At 46.8% G+C, this 23,690-nt stretch overlaps 1 protein-coding gene across 3 annotated transcripts in view; it reads left to right on the top strand.

Annotated features, from left to right (window-relative positions):
* CEP104 (centrosomal protein 104) overlaps positions 1-23,690 on the top strand; it is a 39,542-nt gene that overhangs the window by 2,243 nt on the left and 13,609 nt on the right. For 2 of the 3 annotated variants that reach the window (XM_070604493.1, XM_070604504.1), the window contains exons 2-13: positions 1,878-2,004; positions 6,788-6,961; positions 7,237-7,375; positions 8,951-9,013; positions 9,319-9,395; positions 12,464-12,632; positions 13,417-13,572; positions 14,621-14,848; positions 16,716-16,913; positions 17,520-17,687; positions 18,351-18,524; positions 20,478-20,654. In XM_070604493.1, the coding sequence (XP_070460594.1) occupies positions 1,892-2,004; positions 6,788-6,961; positions 7,237-7,375; positions 8,951-9,013; positions 9,319-9,395; positions 12,464-12,632; positions 13,417-13,572; positions 14,621-14,848; positions 16,716-16,913; positions 17,520-17,687; positions 18,351-18,524; positions 20,478-20,654 (1,836 nt within the window). In that variant the 5' untranslated portion in view covers positions 1,878-1,891. The remainder of the gene's footprint in view (positions 1-1,877; positions 2,005-6,787; positions 6,962-7,236; positions 7,376-8,950; positions 9,014-9,318; positions 9,396-12,463; positions 12,633-13,416; positions 13,573-14,620; positions 14,849-16,715; positions 16,914-17,519; positions 17,688-18,350; positions 18,525-20,477; positions 20,655-23,690) is intronic. The other variant, XM_070604515.1, reaches the window with a different exon arrangement.

A 23,690-nucleotide genomic window follows, 5' to 3' on the forward strand; every position in this document is an offset into this window, starting at 1 on the left:
TGGGTTAGTCTACTTTAATTTTCCTCTGCTATACTATAACATCTGCAGTGAACTTTGTATATAAAAAACTAGATCTTTAATAGTGGTTTATCATTCTATTTTTAATGCTTTTGTTCGTACATTCCAAGAAACATTAGATGCCAGCCAATGATTGATTTACTGATGTACTCTTCTTCAGGTTCTCAATGAAAGTAAAAGAAAGATCCAGCTCATGCATGTTTAAAAGGCAAAATTTCATGTGAGGTGTTTATATGTTACTTCCTGTGGAGAATTTCAGTTAATAGTATGTCCTACCCCAGAGAATTTTCTGGAAAATTCTTTATCCTCTGTTTTAGTGAGGACTCTTTTGGCCGCAGATACTTAAACCTAACTCAAACTGGAATTTGAATTGAAGAGGAATTTGATTGGTTCAGTGACTGGAGAGTGACCGGAAGTCCATGAGTAGTTGGGGTTTTAAATGTGAACCAAAGTCTCGCAGGTGTCCATGCCTCTCAGCACTGCTGCCCCCGTCCCCCCACTCTCCAGCAGCACCTCCTGCCTGGCGGCCTCCAGCACCTCCAGACAAATGTTATCCCACTGCCACAGGCCCAGCAAGAGGAAAGCTGCTCTCTCCCACCTGTGCCAGCCCAGTCCTGGGATTGAGTGGCCTTGGTCCACTGGGTCCTGTTCTCATGTTCCCATCCCTGAGCCATTCACTGAGGAGCCACGTGGAGCTCCTGGAAGGCCTGCGCCCGGGAAACATGCCCGCTGCAGGCAGGGAGCTGAGGAGCGTGGGGTGGGGTCAGCAGCCCCGCAGATGTGGGTGTGGGGAGGGCATAGTCACCCAGAGAAATTGCGACTGAGGTGCTGCTTTCAAATGAGCAGGCGAAAACAGACATCACAACGTCCACCTTCAGAGCAATGATGTTTAACTATGAACAAAGTCAGGTTCACTGAAAAATCATTCAGCCAGTGTGTAAATATCTCCTAGAAGTCAGTCACTCACCAGGCTCTGCCGCACAGTTCTGTACTTACTGTGTCTGTCTGTACTGCTCTCTCTTCTCTGGTCATTTTCATTCAGCAGTTATTATTACGCCATTGATTAAACTGCTCTTTTTTGTATAACTTATTAACACGCTGATTGTATTAGTTTCTTAACTAATATAAAAAACTTAGTATTTGCGTCTTAGCAAAAAAAACTTTTGTTTTTGCCATACAAAGTACCTCAACCTGGATGGCTTAAAATAACAACAATTTACTCTGGAGGCTAGAAGTCCAAAGTCAAGGTGTCAGCAGGGCCATGCTCCCTCTGAAGGCTCTAGGGGAGGATCCTTCCTGCCTCTTCCAGCTTCTGGTGGTCTCCAGCAATCCTTGGCATTCCTTGGCTTGTAGAAGCATTGCTCCAGTCGCTTGGCCATTGTCACATGGCCTTCTCCCTGAGTGTGTGTGTGTGTGTGTCTGTGTGTCTTTTCTTGTAAGGACACCAGTCACATTGGAGTAGGGCCCACCCTACCACAGTATGACCTCATCTTCACTAGATTACGTCTACGGAGACCCTGTTTTCAAGTGAGGTCACATGCACAGGTACCAGCGGTGGGACTTGAATGGATCTTTTTGGGAGACACAGTTCAACCCACAGCACTGGTCATGCTCTCTGGACATATGTTCGGGAGAAGTTGAGACAACTTAAATGATACTTTAAGTACAAGTAGAGGCTCCTATAAAAAGCACTTAAGAAAAAAACAGACTCTTTCAATGTGATGGAAAAATTCTGAATATGTTGTGAATTACTTTGTATGTTAGCAAGGCATGACTAACACTTTCCATGTTATAATGTGGTTAGAATATGTTGCTCAGTTCCTTTATTCTAAAGCAGTCTTTCCTGCTCTTATAAACAGCCCCAGCTCACAGAATGCCCCACAAGATTGGATTTGTAGTTGTCAGCTCGTCTGGACACGAAGACGGCTTCAGTGCCCGGGAGCTAATGATCCATGCACCAACCGTCAGCGGGTGGAGGTCACCGAGGTGGGCTGGACAGGGGGCCATGGGCTGGGGGTGGCACGGGTTCTGAAGGGCACGTGGGCTCCTTTCGTTCTAAGCTGCTAATTTTATTATAATTCAGACATGAGAACCCCGGGATCATCAGATTGTACTGCACTGTCATCTGTCTAGTTACGTGATGGATTTTTTCCTTGTGGTTACGTTTTTAAGGAAAATTTGTTGGATCTTTTTCCCTTATCACATTAACCCATACTCACTTAAGAAAGGCACAAATATGGACGAGTAGAAGGAAGAAAAGTGGTCCCCCATGGTGGTTTAGCCGTGTTCCCTGACCATGTGCGGGTATCACATCCTCATCCGTGTTCTGGACGGAAGTTTGTGTTTGCAGATTTCTTGCTTTCATGGTTGTGCTCCTTGGTAAATATTTTGTATCTAACTGCTTTTGTATAATGCTGAATTTTAACCTAAAAGGTCTCTTTCGAATTTGTCTTGAATATTTGCACACCTTTATAAAAATGTTCATTACTTGAGTAATGTAATACTAGTTAGTATTTCTCTGAAACATTTGAGTCTTTTCCTGAGAGATGTTCACTCTTCACCAAAGGCGGAGTCAGAGTTGTTTAGCAGCCGAGTGCCTGCTCGGGCTTCGTGCACGTCGGTGGTGTCGGTCCTGTGAGGCCTGCTCGCCTCCCGCTGCCTCACCTCCCCAGTGTCTCTGCTCCTCATGTCACCCACCTGGTCCCTCAGTGTCCTGGCTCCTCATGGTTACCCACCTGGCCCTGTCACCTCCTCCTCAGTGTCCCCGTTCCTCATGGTCACACACCCAGTCCTGTCACCTCCTCACTGTCCCTGCTCCTCATGACTTGTTTTCCAAGTCTGAGTAGAAGTACTATTTGCTCCTAACTTGTAAATGTGTAAATATGTATGATATTTTAAATTCAGTATATATACTTAGGACTTGCTTTTATTCAGAAGATATGTTGCTGAAAAGTTGACTATAAATTCCATTTAAAATTAAAATCTGTTTTCCTTTTGGAGTTTTTGAGGGGACCCAACAGAGACTCCCATTCCCTGCCCCAGTCCTGTATGAGCTGAGGAATGAAACAAAAGAGGAAAGCAGCTGGGGACAGACGGCTCTTCTGTCGCTGATGAGGCTGATACTGGGGCAGGGGCTGTCTGTGCAGGCAGGTGGGCTTCCTAGGACCAAACCCGCCATGGCCGTGTGCTTGCCCAGCCAGGGCAGCCTGACCTGCGGGAGCCGGGCCGGGGGGGCAGCGTGGGAGCACACCCGTGCGGGCAGCTGCCCCAGACTCACCGGTCAGTCCAGCGCTGCCTCTCCTCCGGCGGCTGGGGCCACAGTCATCCGCAGATGCACTCCCCTGCCCCCCCAGCACTTCCCTTCAGCAGAGTCCTTCCTGCGGACTGCATTTGTGCTTACCTGTGGATTAAAGGTACTTACATACACAGAGAGGGTACCCCGTTAGGAATATTTATCAAGACAGCACTAGTATGCTGCTTTCGTGCATTGACATGCATCTCTTTAAGGCGTGAGCTGTAGTCATTTTAGTAGTTAGCTTTCAGACTACACCAAAGAAAGGGATATATGTACCTTGGTCACCACAGACTCAACCTCGGTTTCGCTTGGGGTCTTCTGAATTCAACACAGAGTGTTCCCCGAGGTCAAGCTTAAAGCAGGAAGGCAAAAGAAAATACCCTCCAACTGCGTCCCCTAGAGAGAGGACGGGCCACTCTGTTAGCCCAGGTCTGAGAGGGCGTGCTCCAGGCCCGGACAGATGGCTCCCCTGGGCCGGCCTCGGGCGTGCCGGACGCGCGGGAAGCTCCTCCTGTACCCTTCCATGACCAGGAGCTCGAAGAGCCTAGACTCTGAAGGGTGAGACACGCTTCTCTAAGAGAGCCGAAGCTTATACCAACCACTAGAACCTCTGGGCATGAATTTTTTTATTGCCAAGTTATTTTTATTCAAAAAGAAATCTAGAGCTATCACTTTATCTTGAAAAGGTAGATACATACTAGGCTTTTTAAATGTATTGTTTCATTTTATAATCAGCTTGAAAGATGTTTTTGATTCATCTATAAACTATAAGCTACATTTGTAGCTAAATCTTTTTTTTTTTTTTAGATTTTATTTTTTCCCTTTTCTCTCAAAGCCCTCTGGTACATAGTTATGTATTTTTAGTTGTGGGTCCTTCTAGCTGTGGCATGTGGGATGCCACCTCAGCATGGCCTGACGAGCAGTGCCATGTCCACGCCCAGGATTCGAACCAGCGAGACCCTGGGCCTCTGAAGCAGAGCATGTGAACTCAGCCACTCGGCCACGGGGCCAGCCCCTAAATCTTTTTTTGAAGGATTTTTAAAAGTATACAATTTCCAGATTTTGTCAGTTGTCTCAGTTTTCTTTGAACGGCTTTGGAGGGTTTTTTTAATAATAAAGGATTTTTTTTCATAATAGATTACTAGGGGTCCTTATGTCTAGAAGATCTCACCACAAGTTCTGATGTTTTCAGTGTCCAAAGCAGCACTTGACTGCCATCAAGGTGAACAGCATCTGTGTCATGAGCTGCCTGCTTTCCCACTGCTTCCAGCTGCCCTCCTGCCCCAAAGGCACCTGTCTTATGCATTTTGAGAACTCGGTGTTAGGAGGTACCCGGCGAGTGTGCCCCCGGAATTAGAGTCCATTCCATCCGTGGCCACCGGCCCCACTTTCTCATCACACCCTCTCCCTGTCCATCCTTGTACGTCCCTCAGAGGTAAACATAAAGCTTTCCACAGAGTTGCAGCCATTCAGCCTGCTTCTTTCTACACTCTTCCCTCTTCTTTTGTTCTGTCCCCTGAGGGTTGGGGTGCTCACCACGTGCCTCCTGTGATGCTGGGTGCTCATTACTCAGCAGTGAGCTGGGGGGAGGCCCCAGATGGCCTCACCACTGATAGGCCTAGTCATTCTCTTAGAAGCTTAAGGATAGGTGTGGGCTACTAGGTGGGTGGCAGTGCCACTGCTGAGGTGGGAGAAGCTGCAGAAGGAGGAGACTAGTCGGTCTGGGCAGGATGGGGCGGCTGGGGTCAGGAGTTTGTTTTGTCTGTGTCACATCTGGTGTCTTTCAGATGCCTATATGGAAATGACAAGTCGCCAACTAGACTACAGGATGGGACTCAGGGCGATGTTCAGTTGGGGTTCTTTGATAAGCACGGGGCTGATAGGATCCGCCATGGTGAGTGTAGATGGAGAAGGGGGCCTGGAACCTAGCCCAGGGGCACACTGAAGGCTGGACAAAGGGAGGGAGGCCTGAGCTAGGAGGAGAGCCAAGAGGGGGTGGTCCTGTGGGCTCAGTCACGTGGGCTAAGTGAGGTCAGGACCAGGAAGCCCACATTGCACTTGGCATCATGGAGGTCAGTGGTGGCCTTCACAAGAGTGACAGGGAGGTGTGGGACAGAAGCGGCCTGCAGGGTTTGGAAAGGGGGGCTTGAGAAAGCTGCCCTGGTGACTGCAGACGGCTCCTGCATGATCTTTGCTGAGGCGGGCAGCCAAGAAGTGCGGCCAGAGCTGGAGAGGGGCGCAGGGTCACAGGAGGGTTTCTAGAGTGCGCTTGTCTATTGGTGGGAGTGGTCGGGTAGAGAGAAAGGCCAGGTGAGTCCGGCGCTGGGACCAGCTGCCTCTGGTGCAGTTCAGCTGGGTGAGCGGGGAGGGTGGGGCTGCTGGCAAGAGAGGTGGAAGAGATGTGATGAGAGGGGCCGGGCAGAGCCAGTGGGCAGGAATGCACACTTGCAGGGGCTCCGAGCTCACGGAGAGCAGTGATGCTATTGGTGGAAGGGCCTTTCTCAGCTGACCCATCCTCAGTGCTCCAGTGCCCTCGATGCTGCTGCTCCAAGTGCACTGATGCCCCACTGTTGCATTAACCCAGCGCTTGCCAGCTCAACATATGTAGCATATACTGTCTTTAAGTATTGTGCTCGAGTGCCTCGGTCATGACCGTATATTGCAGTGTGAGGTCTTTGCTGACACTGTGGTTCTCTACCCGGTTCTCGTTTAGGTTTTTAACATGCTGCATTGCTTCTAAGCAAAATTAGAAGTCCCATGTGGACAGTTGTGGGCTTCTCTTCCAGACTGCTGAGCGCATATGGTCGGCACTCCTTCAACTCTCATTGTTGCTTTTCACTCATAACTCAGGATTCCGTAAGCCTGTGCCTTTCCTGAAGTTTAGGTTCCTGCGGAAAGTCCTTTGGTCTGTCTTGCCCACTAGTACAGCCCATTAAGACTGATATGTTTGGGGCCGGGCCCAGTGGCGCAGCGGTTAAGTTCGCACGTTCCGCTTCTCAGCAGCCCGGGGTTCGCCGGTTCAGATCCCAGGTGCGGACATGGCACTGCTTGGCACACCATGCTGAAGTAGGCATCCCACATATAAAGTAGAGGAAGATGGGCATGGATGTTAGCTCAGGGCCAGGCTTCCTCAGCAAAAAGAGGAGGATTGGCGGTAGTTAGCTCAGGGCTAATCTTCCTGAAAAAAAAAAAGACTGATATGTTTATCCCATAATAAACTTCAGGTTTCATTTCAAACCATTTACTAGCTGCCAAAAGTGTGATTCACGTTGCGTGGCAGGGAGATCAAATCAAATTTTAACTCTGAGCTTCAGCTCCCACTGGCAGAGCCGGAGAGAGCAGGACTAGCATCATGGGCCTCTTGTATCCTCAGTTCCTACAGACCTACCGTATTACGGGGAAGAGTGGGATGCAGACATCTGGAAACCCTCTGCAGTCACCGTGCAGAAAAAACAAAAATGTATTTGCTTTCAGATTTTGCCAGTTTCCGCAAGAAATTGTTCTTCAAATGGTAGAGAGATGTCGAATAAGAAAACTCCAGTTACTTGCTCACCAGTATATGATCTCAAGTAAAATTGAGTTCTACATCAGTGAAAGCCTGCCTGAATATTTCGTACCGTATCAAGCAGAGAGATTTCGAAGACTTGGGTAAGAATGAAATTTAAAATTTGTCATGGTCACTCCTAACCTGACTAATTGCCTCAAAGCAACTAAAAACTAATGAACTGCCCCTTGCCATTGCGGAACTTGTCTTAAGAAGAATACTCATTAGAATTTGATTTCTGGGCTTTTTTCCTAGGTGGTTTTCATTCTAGACCTAACTTTTATTGAAACACATTGAGTTCAGTAGGAGAAGAGGGGCTGTTTTATTGACAGCATGTTTGCATATCAACATGGTTCTTGGGTTACGTCTTCTCTTCTAGCTATGTCTCTCTCTGTGACAACGAAAAGACGGGCTGCAAGGCCCGGGAGCTAAAATCCGTGTATGTGGATGCAGTAGGCCAGTTTCTTAAGCTGATTTTTCACCAGAACCACGTCAACAAATACAATGTATATAATCAGGTGAGACTCACGCGCCTCCGCCTTCGCCTGCCCCCACCTCTTCCAGGATTGCGTCGTCCTGTACCTCTTAGTAAAGGCACTTCCAGAGTTTCTTGAAGACAGTCTCCTTTATGGAGAACGTGGAGCTCCTCTGGAGCTGTGCTGTCCACTCAGGAGCTGCTGGCCACCTGTGGCGTGGCACGCTGGGAGCACAGCTAGTCCAAGTGCAGGGGGCTGCACGCGTCAGCTAGACGCTGGACTTCAAAGACTCAGTACGCAAAGAAGAGTCAGTTACACAAAGAAATGATAATATTTTGGATATATTAGGTTTAAATATATTATTAAAATAAATTTTATCTATTTTTAATTTTTTTACTGTATCTACTAGGAACCTTAATTGCATGTGTGGCTTGCATAATATTTCTCTTGGACAGTGCTGTTCCAGATAAACCCACTAAACCTTTACAAGATCAATCCCATGGTAGAATGGGGAACGTGGTTTCCTGTTGCATGCAATCCAGAATCTCTCCAGCTCCAGGCTCCCAGCTCTTCACATCTGCCCCCTCCCTCCCGTTCATTTTCTGGGGGCATGATTAGTGCAATGGAAAAAAAGTGTGTCCAAAGCAATCTTTTTTTTTTTTTTAAAAGATTGGCCCTGAGCTAACATCTGTTGCCAATCTTCTTTTTTTTTCTCTTTTTTTTGTCTTCTTCTCCCCACAGCCCCCTAGTACATAGTTGTATATTGTAGTTGTAGGTCCTTCTGGTTCTGCTACATGGGACGCCGCCTCAGCATGGCTTGATGAGCAGTGCTAGGTCCACGCCGAGGATCCGAACCAGCGAACCCTGGGCCACCCAAGTGGAGCACATGACCCCAACCACTGAGCCATAGGGCCGGCCCCAAAGCAATCTTTTAATCAGCACAAATATTTACAGTACTCCCTTCCCCTCTGAGAGAGGAATGCAGCCATTCCAGCATATCAAAGTTTTATACCAACCAGTGAGCTGAAGGAGCTCTGAGAGCGAGTTACGCTGCTTGGGCCATTGCAGCAGTCTGTGACAGTAAACTGGAGAATGATTCTTGACCTTTTTCTTCCTCCACCCCATCTGCTGTGTTCACCAGCAACATCCCGGTTCCTTAGGTTCCTTAGTGGTTCTCAAGGAAGGGAGGGTCTGAGAAGGGGACTCCGCCCCTCAGGTGAGAATCCCTGACTTCGGCAGACCAAGCTGTGTTAATTGAGGTTTTCATTTCGTTGTGTAATTTACCAAGATCATGTAGCTGTGACCTCATATTTAACCTTGAATGAATGGTTCAATGCGAGGCTATGTTAGAACTTGGGAGGTTTTTTAGCTATTACCGTTTTAACATCCTTTAAACATTAAAATAGCCATTTTGTTCAGCATTAAAATATTAACTTATGTAATTTATAAAAATTATTAATAATAATTCTCTACATTAGCATGACAAATTTTCCATTTAATGTGCTTTCATGTACGTTACCCTATTTGTTGCCAGTGTAGGTCAGCAGCTTGGTATAAAGGAGGTAAGTCATCACAAATATTTTATACTTAATTTCTGTTGATTTAACTCTTTCTTAGGTTGCTCTGGTTGCAATAAATATCATTGGGGACCCTGCAGATTTCAGTGATGACAGCAATATTGTAAGTTTGAGAAGCTTCATTCCTAAAGAAGAAAATTTATTTCTAACAGGAGGGGATCATTTATTTATGTCACAAAAAGTGCCATCTTAAAAATCTTTGTAAAATTTTCTGGTGAATAACTATCAGATAATTTTTAGCAGCTAGCATATTAATCTTTGTTTTACTCAAGAATTTTAGTTGTCCCTCCAAAAGACTAGGATCACTGAAGCTTGCTGACATCCTTATATCACATCAGCTCTTAGTTAAGGTTTTGTGTTGTTCCTTTTTTTCTCTGAGATACTAAGCAGAACTCTTTGCTCCCAAAGACCTCTAGAGAGAAGCTGATTGACCATTACCTGGGGCACAACACCGAGGACCCAGCTCTGGAAGGAAGCTGTGCTGGGTAAGAAACTTCTCCTCCGGGTCAGTAAAGTTCACTGACCCCTTAAAGGCACGGCAGCGTGAGTCATGTCCAAAGGGTTCTGGACTTGAGGGCCTCTACGTTCGGTTTACGGCTGGGTAAGCCACTGATGGGATTGTCTTCAGCACACTTACAGATTAAGGTCACTGTTTTATTTAGCACATCTCCGTTTATTGCCCTTCACAGATGACTTCAGTTCTCGTGTGTTCAGGTATTACGAGAAAGTTCCTAAAATGCATTTGGATAAAAGATCCGTCAGCCATCTTTTGATATGTTATTGGCAAAGGGAAATTTATAGGTAATAATTAAAGGTATTAATTGACCCAAATTATCGGTTACTAAAGATTTCATCTTATGTCTGCTTTAAAACTTTATTCTTGGGGGCCGGCCCGGTGGCACAGCGGTTAAGTTCGCACGTTCCGCTTTTCGGCGGCCCGGGGTTCGCTGGTTCGGATCCCGGGTGCAGACATGGCATTGCTTGGCAACCATGCTGTGGTAGGCATCCCACGTATAAACTAGACGAAGATGGGCACGGATGTTAGCTCAGAGCCAGGCTTCCTCAGCAAAAAGAGGAGGACTGGCAGTAGTTAGCTGAGGGCTAATCTTCCTCCAAAAAAAAAAAAACTTTATTCTTTAAGGGAGTGAGAAATACCTATATCAGTTTTTATAAGTACCATTTTTACCAATTCCTCTTTACATTCTTCACATTAACAATTTTATTTACGTATTTCTTTTACTGCCTCTTGTTTAGCAGTATAAGCACTCTTGGTAGGTCCAGAGCGGAGGGCGAGCTGAGGAGCGCTGGTTCACATGGTCCTTCTTACCCTCTCTGTTCCCTGGGCGCCTTTTGGGACAGAGAGCTCCTTCGGCGCCCTTGCCACGTGCCCACTCTTTATCAAAGCAAGGGGTCCCCATTCCAGAGGTTCCCAGCCTAAAAAGCAATACCCAGCTCCCCTTCTGACAGCAGCTGCCTGATAAAGAAAAGATAAAACACTTAGATTTTAATCGACATTTGGAGTTTGTCCACAGCTTTTGGTTGGTCACTTGCATATAGTCCAAACTTCTGACACAAAGTAATTAACACTTAAGCCAGGCTCTTCAGTTTGCATAAAATATGGAGTAGATTCTCCATATGTCCCAAGCGCTTGCTGGGGGGGCCATTGGCTCTGCCAGGTATGTGCACCAGTGGACAGTGAGGACAGGGAGCCCTGCTTCCTGCGGAGGCCGCCCCGGCCCCTGCGGCCTGAGCTTCACGAGGACTCAGCTGAGGCAGACCAGGCGGTCACAGCGTGGTTGTGAGTGTGGAGGGCTTAGAAAGTGCAAGCTGTTCTTAGAATGGGTATAGCAACTAGTGAGAAAAGTGACATCGTGCCTACACCAGCTCCTCAGTCTCCGCCTCAGACCCTGCCTGTGCCTCAGGGAGTGGCAGCAGCACCCTCCCTGCCTTCTGGGCAGGGTTGGAAACCTGGGGCCGCTCTGTCTCTCCCCTCCTGTCCCCTGACCCGTGGCTCAGTGAAGCTCGAGCCAGGAGAACAGGGACAGCCACACTCACTGGGTGGTTTCAGTATCTCCCATGGAAGGTCTTTGGGTTATTTTGATTCTGATTAAATCAGTTCTTTGTCAGGTTAGCCAGTGGGGACAGGAGACTGCAGTGCGCCTGTCTTGCCTCATCCCGCTGGGTTTTTCTGCAGGTGAGGCGAGGTCTGTGAAAAGGCTGTGCACCGAGAGCTGAGCAGTCCTAGGCAGGAGTCCACTGGTTACCGCTAGGGGGCCTTCTGTGTCAAGTGGCGAGCCTGGTGCCTGACGCTGCTCATGGCCCTGGAGTCCTGACATCGTTTTTTCCTTTGAGGGATTAATAATAAAATGAAGTCTTTGTTTTCATCTCTAGGACTTCAAGGCAAAGCGACTTACACTTAAGAGTGTAACATATATTTAGATAAAAATGGCTATAGTGACCTTGTAGAGACATCGAAACGCACTGCAGTAGTCACCACTGAGATGAGTTGATACTGTTCACAGCTGCCTGCGCCTCCCGGCCCCCAGCCTGGTGCTGTGCTGTGAGCAAACTGCCTGAACTGAAGGAGTGGGGAAGTGTTGGGGACACCGGGGCGTTTTGAAAGGTGATGTAGTCCTGTGCCCTGTTTAAATTTATTATTATACGACCAAATTTTTTATGACAAATAACATTTTAATTGAAGTTTACCTATATATAAAGATATCCAAATCAAAGTTAACGACTAGCTTATTTCATGACAGCAGGCTGGGAGCCTTCGAAACTTGTTCTCTACTTTTGTTGAGTAGTTAGACTGGCATTATTGTTCTAAATGTTAGACCCAAAAGAAAGCCACTAGCCTACTATAGAATTTAAAAGAAAGAATAGAGGTGATACTAATCAGAAATGGGTTATTCAGGTAACTAAAAAGGTCATTTATTCCTGGAAGAATTTTTCTGGTCTCCTACAGGACTTGATGGTGATGGCACACAGTCTGACACTCAGAGGTAAAAGCCCCTAGTAGCAATTCTCTGTCTTTAGTGTTCATCACAATCACTGTGGGGCTGGTATGAAACATGGATGCCTGGGCGCCACTTGGCGCCACCAAGTCAGACTCTCAGGGAATGGGGCCTGGTCATCCACGGGCTTTGGTTTTGGTTTTCCCCATCTACAAACGGTCCACATGCACTGTCCTGTCTTCTGTGCCTAGAACAGAGCCTGGTGCAGAGTCTGCATTCTGAGTACTTACTGAATGAGTGAATGAATGAATGCAGCAGAGGCTCAGAAGCCTCAAAGTGCAGTCTGATTAATGGTCAGGAGCATAAGCTGTGGTGTCAGAAAGACTCACTTGCACTTCAGAGCTGTGTGACCTGAAGCCTGTTCCTGAGTTCTCTGAGACTCCATCTTCTCAGGGAGGAAACCCTCTGGGAGCGGCCGTGGGGGGGTGTCATCTTCACGACCGTTGGTGGATCTTCAGCACTGAGCCTGGAGGGCTCCCCACTACTGTGCTATCATGTGGATTGAAACTGGCTCTCAGTTACTCGCTTCTTTCCTTTAGGAAGTCTGACTATATTTCTCCACTGGATGACTTAGCTTTCGATATGTACCAAGATCCAGAAGTTGCACAGATAATACGCAAATTAGATGAAAGAAAACGTGAAGCTGTCCAAAAGGAGCGCTATGACTACGCCAAGAAACTGAAACAAGCTATTGCTGATTTGCAAAAGGTATGGCTTCTGGAGAAAACCGTTTTTCTTTCCTGCCTGTGATACGTTTTCTGTTAATTACCATAGTACATATGTTAAAACAAACGAGCAGCTTACTAGAAGCTGCGGGAGTCAATGTGGTTCAGAGATCCAAGCAAAATGAAGCAATGGGCAGACAAGGCGCAATAAAAATGTAAGTGAGGGGGCCGGCCCCAGTGGCACAGCGGTTAAGTTTGCACATTCCGCTTCGGTGGCCTAGGGTTTGCCGATTCAGATCCCAGGTGTGGACCTACACACCACTTGTCAAGCCATACTGTGGCAGGCATCCCACCTATAAAGTAGAGGAAGATGGGCACAGATTTTAGCTCAGGGCCAGTCTTCCTCAGCAAAAAGAGGAGGATTGGTGGCAGATGTTAGCTCAGGGCTAATCTTCCCAAAAAACAAAAATTATTTAAAAAAATAAATTTTAAAAACATGAGTGAAAGCATATTCTGTGCCTCTTCAGACTCCCCTCAGACATCATCCTCAGGTGCCGTGTTGCTATCATAAGATGGTAGAAAAATGTAAGAGATGTTTTAAAATCACCATGAACTCGGGCTTCTTGGAGCTGCTGCAGTGACAGGCAGCACAACCTTTGCAGGCGAATGTGGTGTGGCCCCTTGGTTCTCCTGTGTCCTTCCCTCCTCCCCACCACATCTGTAGATGGCCCTTGCCACTGTCGTTTAGGCGTCACCCTAGAGATTATCTTTGCCCCTGAGGTGAACTGACCGTGTCTGAGACAGAAAGCAAACGCGCTGTGCTTCAGGTCGGCGAGCGCCTCGGAAGGTACGAGGTGGAGAAGCGCTGCGCGGTGGAGAAGGAGGACTACGACCTCGCCAAGGAGAAGAAGCAGCAGATGGAGCAGTACCGCGCCAAGGTGTACGAGCAGCTGGAGCTGCACAGCCTCGCGGACGCCGAGCTGGTAGGTGCCCAGGGCTGCGTCCAGCGTGGACAGACAGAAGCCTCCGGAGAGTGCAGTGGTGGAGTTCACGAGTGTGTGTTCATAGAGCGGAAAGGCTTCGTCGTGCTCAGGCGACAGCTTGTAGGTCACTCAGCTCCTGCGTCCCTGTGGCAGGTGGGCTTTCACGGTAACGTGCTGGAGCAGGCAGATCCACAGGAGAGGAGGAAGGGAGAGTCGGGCCGGGGAGATCCCAGTGAGTCCCTTCATCTCCCTGGCTCTCGGTTTCCTCATTCGTAAAACGCATTGATGACAGCCCTGCCCCGTGGACCCCCAGGGGCGCTGTGAGAGCGTAATCCTGACAGCTGCAGCTTGTTGAGAATGTGTTTCGTGGGAGGTGCTCTGCCTCTGATCTTTAGAAGCCACAGGGGCAGGTTGTAAGGATCCCACATTACAGATTAGGAAACTGAGGCCCAGAGCCACAGAGAGGAGTGGCTGAGAGTGCAGACTCAAGCTGGACTGCCTGGGCTCAAATCCTGGCCCCACCGTTCCAGCTGTGTGATCTTGGATTAATTCCTCATCCACTCTATGCCTCAGTTTCCCCGTCACATTTACAACGGGGGTAGAAATGGTGAGCATTAAATGAGGTGCTGCCTCTAAAGCACTGGCCAGCACGCCCAGGGCACGAGAGCTGCCACGTCAGCTGTGCTGCTTACTTGACAGAAAATCACCTGCTTTGCAGACACAGAGCAAATGGCAGTGCTGGGTTCTGAACACAGTCTATTTTGGGTCCAGCCCAGGGGCTTCCTGCCACTTCTCGGCTGACACGTCCACTTGGGTGTGCTCCCACACTGTGGTGCCCCATGCACTAGGGCTCACCATCACACTGGTGCTTGTGGTGTGCAGTCGCTTCTGCAGTCCACACAGGAACATGGAGAGGCAGGTGCAGGACGTGACAGGACCGTAGGACATCTTCAGTGTAGATTATCGCTCCCTGCCTCCTATTCTTTTGCTCACCTGGTGGCTCTGGTGTGGCAGTGGCACTGGATTAAAGCTCCTGTTTTTTCCCCAGATGCGAAGGCCTTTTGACTCGCCCCTCCAGCCCCTTGTTCACTCTGGCAGTCCTCGCCACCAGCCAGCAACGCTCTCGCTACCACAACAAGAAGAAAGGGTGACAGAAAACCGGTTTGCAGACCCTTTCCCCCAGGAGAAGCCTTCGTCACATTCCCTGGACATTTCTCCGCAGCACCCCACAGGGGACTGGGCGCCGCCCACCATAGACCCTCCTCGCAGGACCCATGTAGGTAACTCAGTTTCGGATTATGTGCAGCTTATTCAGCAGGCATGTAGTGAGGACCTGCCTTGTGTGGGTGCTTTCCCAGTGCTGGGATGTATCGGGGTACAAAACACCACACCCCTTCCTGCCCCACATTCCAGGAGAGGGAGGTAAACATCGAAGCCAGGACACGATGACATAAGCAACCAGCATGTGGTCCCTCCTCACTGGGAGGCCCTTCTGGAGCAGAGGTGCCAGGCCTCCCAGCTGCTTCTGCCCCGTCAGCCAGTGGTCTAAGACACGCTTCGTCCTTCCGAGCCTCTTCTTTATTCTCTCTAAAAATGTATGGTCATCTACTTAAAGGATTGTTTCTAGGAATAAATGAGACAGTATTTGTAAAGTGCCTAACGTGAGCTAGCCTCAGTAGAACCTCGGCACAAGTCATGTATAGTTGCTATACCTATTAGAACTTTCTACGCTGTAAGTAGCAGAAAACCTGGTCCAAACTGGGGGCTTTATAGGCTTTTGTAACAAGGAACTTAAGAGATCATGTGGGTTTCAGGGTCAGATTGATTCAGTAGCTTAACAGTGTCATCAAAGCCTGGTTTCCTCCTCTCTCTCAACTCTGTTTTCCGTGGTTCCAAATCACCCTAGCGCTGGAACTGTCATGTAGCCCTCAGCTTCAGGTCTGTACGTTGTCCCATCTGATGGAGAGAGCATGTCCCATTCTAAGCAAGAGTCCCAGGTTTACCCTTATTAGATCAGCATCAGCCACACGCCAATCTCTGAAGTGATGACAAGGACAAAGGAGGGAAACATGTCCATTGGCTTGTTAGGGCCTCCCTGGAGCTTCTGCTGACGGCGTGGCCATGTGGCCAGTGGACTCTGAGGAGGAAGGAAGGATGCCAGGTGGGCACAGGCAAGTGTCTGCTGCAGCCAGAGGCCCAGGAAGTATAGAAAGGACCACTGCGCCACAGCAACCTCCACGGCACTCATGCCGCCGGCTTTCCCTGGCACATCTTTGAGTGTCACCATCAGCCCCACTGGTAATATCTTGTCTCTAACTTCATTGTTATAAGTTAGATTTAATACTTCAATTTAAAAATATTCTAATTTCTCCTTTTTTAGCATCTCAAAGTATTTTGTCTTACAATTATGAGTAAATTTTAGAATATGAGAAACATTCTCACACATGGTATGCACTCAATTAACATCTCAGGAGGTCTTCATACGAAAAAATAGTTACTCTTGTCTGTTCAGTGTCACAGTGACACCTGCCTCAGAAAATGACTCAGCAATTGCTCTCTTTCTATTCTCACCTAATTATCCCAAAGTCTGCTACGTATTTACTTGTTTAATGATACATCTCTGTCTCCCTGATGAGTGTGTACACCATGAGGATGGGAAGTCCATCTGGTCTACATGGGGCCTGAATTAGGTGCTCAGTAACATCTGCTGAAGTCTGAGATGGGTGGAACAGACAGCTGCCTGTGCAGAGTTTTAGCAGGCACTGCAGAAAAAGGTTGTTTAAAGATCTTTAACATTGGCTGCCTGTTTTAAGTATAAGGCTGCCTGTTAATGAACTTGTTTAAAATGAAGCTTGATACTTGTTTCTAAGTCGTAAACTAAGAAAATATCAGAGGTCTTGTCAGAAAATAAAGTAATAACTTTTACTTGAGGTCTATAATGAGTTTAGAAAGGAATAGAAACCCTGACCTAATTTTTGTAGTTACGTCCTATTGTATAAATTATTCTAGGAAGACTGATACTTAGCAAAATACCATCCTTCAATCCAAGTGAGTCCAGAGCAGTGAGTCTGTGGGTGTAGACGGTGTTGGCGAGTGGGGAGAACCCTGCATGGGACTCTGCAGCCGCCCTTCCTGTCCTGCAGCTCGAGTCTCTGCCCTACGATGAGCGGCCGCTTCCCGCCGTCCGCAAGCAGCCTGGGGCTGCAGCTGTGGGACCAGAAAAGAGTGACGGGGACGTCAGCGAGGGTCCCAGAGCAGGCGCTGCAGGCGACCCAGAGCCTTTAACGGAGAAGGCCTTGAGAGAAGCCAGCTCTGCCATCGATGTCCTTGGGGAGGCCTTGGTAAAAAAGCAAATACCATATAAACGTGCACTTATAATGTAGAAAGGAAGCAGGCAGGAAGAGCTCCCAGGCATTCATATTTGTGACATTGTTGACTTCTCTTTGTCTGCATTATTCAGTTGAAAAGTCTTTTGATAGTTACTAATTATATGAAACAGCAGAAACATAAGCTGGAATTTAAGATTTTGTGAATGAGTATTCATTTAAGACAGGTGTTTCTTTCTGGCATTGACAGAGCTGGTAGTGAGAATCTGCTCCCGCTGTGAACAGCTAATTCGAGGGAAAAAGGATGACAAAGCAAAACAAAAGATGAAAGTGTCTCCCTGTTGAAATGAGCGCAGTGGATCTTTCCTGCGGTTCTCAGCTTCAAAGTATTTCTGAGTGGAGCTTTTAATACTTTCCATAGTTTAACATGGTCTTAAGTTTTCCATATTAGAAAAAATTATTTCTCTAAGTGCACATATTTATTCTGTAGAGGTCCTGTTATTAGAGTAGATTTTTCTTCATTTGAGACAAACAAAACCTCTGGTTGCACAGTATTGGGGGTGGTGGCGATGTCATTGAAACGCCCACCCTGAGTGAAGCAGGGCTCTTGGTCTGTGGTAGGTTGCCGGGGCCTATTCCAAGACGTGGTCACACCGGGAAGATGCACTGCTCGCCTTGTATAAACAGCTGATGGAGATGCCTGTTGGAACCCCAAAAGAAGATTTAAAGAGCACACTGAGAGCATCGGTATTTCTCATTAGAAGAGCCATCAGAGACATAGTGACCCCGGTGAGTCCCATGTTCCCCTCAGCAGCCCCAGTGTCTGCGGATGAGATGCTTGACATTCCCCAGGAGGCCACAGTAGCCCAAGAGGTAGCCTGGTCACTGGCATCGTCGTCAGCCCGCACAGCCAGGAAGCAGGGCTGCAGCAAGAATCGTGGTCAGGGAGGAGGCCGCGAGGTCTGTCTGTGCTCGGGCATTCTGTCTGGTCCTGAACAGCAGTAACTCTCTCCACGCTCCTCAAAGCCTCTCTTCACACAGGCCTGATTCACTGACCATGGAACATTCAGCTTATGTTTTTATTTTCCATGAAGCCTGAGGAGCTTGGGAACTACTGTGGAATTTTTCTAGCTCAGAAAGGGCCTTAAGAACGAATGTCCCACAGTCACGCATCGTCTGCATTATACAGGAGCTCATCCAGTTAACAGGAATGTCAGATGTTTGGCCTCAGGGGGAAGTGTGGAGTACCGTATGATGCTCTGAAATACGTGCATGTGTCTTCCACCTGCAGGCTACTGTGTTTAGAAAGCAGTGTTCAATTTGCCATTTTCAGCCTTTCAGACAACATGTAATTTTCCATATAATGTCCATATTTATTGCTAATAGTAAATTCATGTTCACTTTTGGTGGAATTCAATTATGGTAGCTCACCTGTTATCATTTTTTTCTTAGGTCTTTCAGGCTTCTTTGAAATTGTTGAAAATGATAATTACACAATATATTCCTAAACATAAACTGAGTAAACTTGAAACAACTCACTGTGTGGAAAGAACCATTCCCATTTTGCTCACCAGAACTGGAGATTCTTCTGCTCGGCTCCGTGTTATAGCTTCAAATTTTGTTCAGGTATGAACATTACTGTAAATGCAAAACCATAGATAATGAACATTCCTACAGGTGTTTGACTTTGTTAATACTTTACAAGATTCTGTCTCTACTCAGGAGCCTCGGGACGCGCTCTCGTACTTGCCTTACGCTCCACGAGGTAAATTCTGTTAGACACGAACTGTGATTAAGATAAACAGTTTGGTTTTTCTAGGGGCCCTCTTATTCAACATATGCTATTAATTTTTTCAATAAAAAAATATAGAAAACCAAATCAGTGTGGAAAATTTGGGAGTAAAGGAATAATAAATGTGTAACTGTCTTGATCTAAATATTTTCGTTCTTTCAGCCAACACGGCTGCTCTGGGCTAGGGCTGTGGTGGGTGTTGCCGCAGAAGTAAACGGGTGTGAGGTTTTGGCATGCGCTTATACCAAATAGCGTGAAAATATATTTTGCTATCTTTAGATTAGCTAATGAATTCGTCTAATCTAGGCGTTCTTAAGTTTGGGCCTATGTTTGGGCTTCAGAAAGTCTGTGAAGTCCTTAAAATTTTATACAAAATTTTGCAAATGTGCACATCTTTCTCGGGAAGGAGTCCAAAGTTTTCATAGTTTCTCAAAGGGACCATTTTTCCAATATGAAGAACCACTAATCTCATTTCGTTTAATTAATGACAAATTTTCAGGGAAAATGAATAAGGAGAAATAAGTGATACTAATTAGAAGGCAAAAATAAGTAATACTCAAGTCCTACAATATACTCCTAGTTAACATAGCTTAGAATTTGGGGGAGAGATCATCTTTCAAAGGATATGTTAAAAACGAGGACATGTCATCGCTTCAGCTGTTTTTAAGCCCTGTTGATTTCGGTCGTTTGGCCATGTTTGAGGCTGTCGACTCCAGTGCAGCACAGGCTGGGCCCCTGCTCTGCACAGCGTGCTTGTCAGCTGAATCTGCAGTTACACTATTGGCAGCATCTGTTTGTCATATAGGGTGTTTACTGTTACTCTTTCGCTGAAGAATGCTCATTCTTCTTTTTTCTTTCATCTTTGTACAGAGTCACTCACAGGCCCAAATATAAAGTTAATTGTGTTGGCAGAATGAAAAGTTATTTTAGGTGATAAGACCTGCAGACCTATTAAAAATTGATTTTTTTCTATATTGCAAATCGTATGCTTCAATATTTTATAATTTCTTTCTTTTTCTGTGTCTGGCTAATTGAGCGGTAAATATCTTAATTATAGAAAGACTTGTTTGTGTGGAGACATTAAAATATATAGTGTTGGGGCAGGCCCCATGACCTAGTGGTTAAGTTGGGTGCTCTCACTTCAGCTCTCAGGGCTCAGTTCCCAGGCATGGACCTACACCAGTTGGTGGCAGCCATGCTGTGGCAGCGACTCACATACAAAAGAGAGGAAGACTGGCACAGATGTTAGCACAGGGCCAATCTTGCCCAAGCAAAAAGAAGAAGATTGGCAACAGATGTTAGCTCAGGGCCAGTCTTCCTCAGGATAAAAAAATGTAGTGGTACTTACATTCTTTCATCTTAACCCATTAGTAATCTTAGAGTATTATACATTGTTACACTCTTGGTTGACATTTCATAAATACTAATGTGGTGATTTTCACAGCAAAACTAATTTCTTTTAGAATTTTAGAAGTTAGGAAACCGTTTTCTTGAGGTTGGGAAATCCTGAGACTCAGAGAAACCTTAAGCTCTCAATCACGTTTTCTGTAAAGCTTTCATTAATCTCCAGGTGCTCATGGTGTTCTTTCTTATGCTTCAGGGTTTTGTTTTTAATTGTTATAATGTCTTAAATAGAAATATAAGCTTATAGATCAATGATTGTACTGCCATTTGTCACTGTCATTTTTCATTCCCTATTCTTTCCTTCAGTGTATACTTTGAGGATCATACTAAATTACCTTTAGCATTTTCCAGTAAAAATTAACAAATTATGTTGGTTTTTACAGGAAATGGCCTTGTTTAAGGAAGTTAAGTCTCTCCAAATTATTCCATCTTATCTGGTACAACCGTTCAAAGCAAAGTCTTCCCCTCACGTGGCGCTGAGCCAGGTGGCCCTCCTCGCGCGACTGCTGAGAGACCTGGGCCTGGAGTGCTCGGGCCTCACCGCCGACAGCGTGATGAAGGTAAGCATGCCCCGCGCCTCCACGGCCTCGGCGTCAGGATGCTGCCTGCAGCACGGTGAGTCTGGGCAGGGTTTACCCAATGAATAAAGGAGCGATTTCAGAAAAATTGTCATGGTTTCATCTAACAAATGAACGCACCTAAAGCCTTTCTGCTCCTCCTCCTCCCGCGGTCAGCACGTGGTACGTGCAGTCTCATCCTGCTCCTCCTCCTTCCACCAATCGTTACTCAATATGTGCAGGTTTATGTCCATGGCAGTAAACAGTTGTAAAGAACCTTTGTCCATAAGAGTTAACTGCGCTGTAATGGAGATTATCAAGTATATGGAAGTATGTGTATTTTTTGTGCTCTGGACAAGCTAATGAAGCTATGGAAGTTACAGGAGAGATATTTCCTGCCAGCTCAAAAATTCCCTACTTCTGATTTCAAACGTGTTGCAAGTATAGCTCTGAGGATGTAGCCAGCGTCTTGGCCAGCCGTGCACATAAACTGCTCACAGTGTTACACTCGTGGGCCAGCCCGTATGTCAGTTCTCTGTGTCCATTCCTATCAATGGAGGAGGTGGAGGCGGTATTTAAACGCCTCTTTTCTTGTCTGTGGATTCCACATGTCCATCGACTCAGAGCCTGGATTTGGACCTGACATAAGTAAGTTTACCAGCAGGAGAGGCAGGAACCTATAAGGCCATTTTTATTCATCTGTTTTATTCACAGAGGTATGATGTAGACACTGAAATAAATAAAATACATCCAGAACCTGGCCAGGTCTCACACCTCCACTGCTGCCAGCCAGGTCCAGCCACCACCGTCTCCTGTCTGGACTGTTGTCACAGACTCCTCAGTGGACTTCCCACTTATGTCCTTGGCCCCTGCAGTCTGTTCTCAACCAGCACTCAGAGAGCCGCCGTTAACACAAGTCAGATCAGGATGCTCGTCTCCTCAGACCCGCCATGCTCCCCGTTGTACTCAGAGAAACAGTCTTTTCATTTCTGATTGCAAACTGCCATTCTTTCCTGAGCTCATCTCTTTGTTTTGTAAAAATGCCAAAGGCAGCCAATTTTAGTAAGCCCAGCCAATTTTAGCTCAGATACACCAACACTGATTCTTTCCATCCACTTCTAGCACTACCAGCTCAGTAGGCCCCTGGTTTGCCTTCTGAGCTATATTAGGCAACACTTGCATCTACTCTTTTGCTGTGCATAACATGGATCACCATCTTTCCTGCCTCCAAGTTCCGTTTCCTTGTTCCCACCACAGAAGCACAAAGTCTGCCCACATGTTTACGTTCCTGTTGTGGCAGCACCCACTTCAAGTCAGTGTGAGCACTAGTCACAGTAAGCTGTGCTGCAGTGACAAACACTATGATTTCAGTAGCATAACACTAAAAGTTTATGGCCCTCCCTCATCCTGGTCCAGGGTAGTTTGCTAAGAGAGAGGTACTCTGCTCCATGCAGGCACTCAGGGACTCAGTCTCCTCCAAGTATGATGCCACCAACTTTTACACATGACCTCTGAGGTCACTGAATAAAGGAACATTGTGAGGGGGATGTCTCTATGGACCAAGCCACTCCCACCCACATTTCCATTGACCCAGATGGCCCCATCCTAACTACAGGGACCTGCAAGTGTGGCATCGCTGTGCACCAAGGAAGAGCAGAGAGGTTACTGAGCACCTTCTCCTGTTCTGGCCCATCTAGTTGCTGGTGGGATTGATCCAGACAGAGGGAAAGGAAGGAGAAATGAATAAAAGTAGGAAATTGGGGGCGAGGGGAGTTAACTGCAGGAGCAAAGTCCCTGAATAGCCAAAGGGACTGGGCCCCAGGGTACACACAGAAGGGTTGGCTCGGTGTGGAGCAGGGGCCAGTCATCCTCCTAACAGGAAGAAGTCAGCTCAAAGCCAAGAATGCGTAATGGAGGTTTGAGAGGCGAGGGGAAGTATGAAATGCTCCCCTTGACATCTGAGAGGGTACTGTTGCAAGTCAGTCTACTATGCAACGCCAAGGACCCCCATGATATCTGTGGCTGTAAATCCAGCATGAAACCAGTCAGCATGATTCTCAAGTCTGCACTCACATTCCACTTTGCCTGGTGAATGCAAAGAAAGGAGAAGGGGTCCTGGATTTTGAGGGTGTGCGTGAATGCCAGAAGTGACTTATAATGATGGACCATGCTGTCCAGGCTGCACACACAAGGGCAGTAAAGACTTGAGGGAGATGGCAGATGGGAAAAGATGTAGTGGGTGGTGGGAATGGACTGCAGGTCCCGAGGGGATTGAGGAATTGTCAGGGGAGGGTGTACCAAAAAATGAACTGGAAGGGTAGGAGGTGATCGTCAGAGGGCGGGTCCTTACGCTCATGGCTTCCAGAGGGGTGCAGTGATGGGAATGACAAGGTCTAGGGTAACACCTAAGAGTGCATGGCACGCTGAGACTGTGGGGATGAGGGAGCCCAAGAACTGAGAGGCCATGCACCCAAAGGACCATGGGGAGATGTCGATTTCCTAGCACATAACATCAGTCTGGGATGGGATACCTATATTATGACAGATTCGTATGACAAAATACCATAAAGCAGTTAGAATGAATGAAATAGATCATGAGGAATGAAGGTACACAGATCTTGAAAAAGAAATGTTGAGCTGGAAAAAATGAAGTTTCAGAATGATAAGCATGGTATACCATTTATAATGTTAAAGAAAAAACCTGTACATACACACAAATACATGCACTCATGGTGTGTACACTTTGTAGTAGATGAAGTTGGGTGGGACCACACACGTCAGCTTCAGGACAAGGAGACATTGGGGCTGGGGGACTCCAAAGGGGACTTGCATGAGAGCCACAGTGGTTTATTTCTTCACCACAAAAAGATCGGGAGCAAATACAGCAAAATTACAACATTGGTTAATCTAGATGGTGGAGGCATGAAGTTTATATTTCCTCTTCTCTATGATTGGGATATCTTATAATACTTAATATTGAAGTTTATGGAAGATGTAACCTAAAAGATGCTTGTTAATATGTTAAGTGGATAAAAGCAA

This window comes from Equus przewalskii, chromosome 2 (genome assembly GCF_037783145.1).
Source record: "Equus przewalskii isolate Varuska chromosome 2, EquPr2, whole genome shotgun sequence".
Lineage (NCBI taxonomy): Eukaryota > Metazoa > Chordata > Mammalia > Perissodactyla > Equidae > Equus > Equus przewalskii.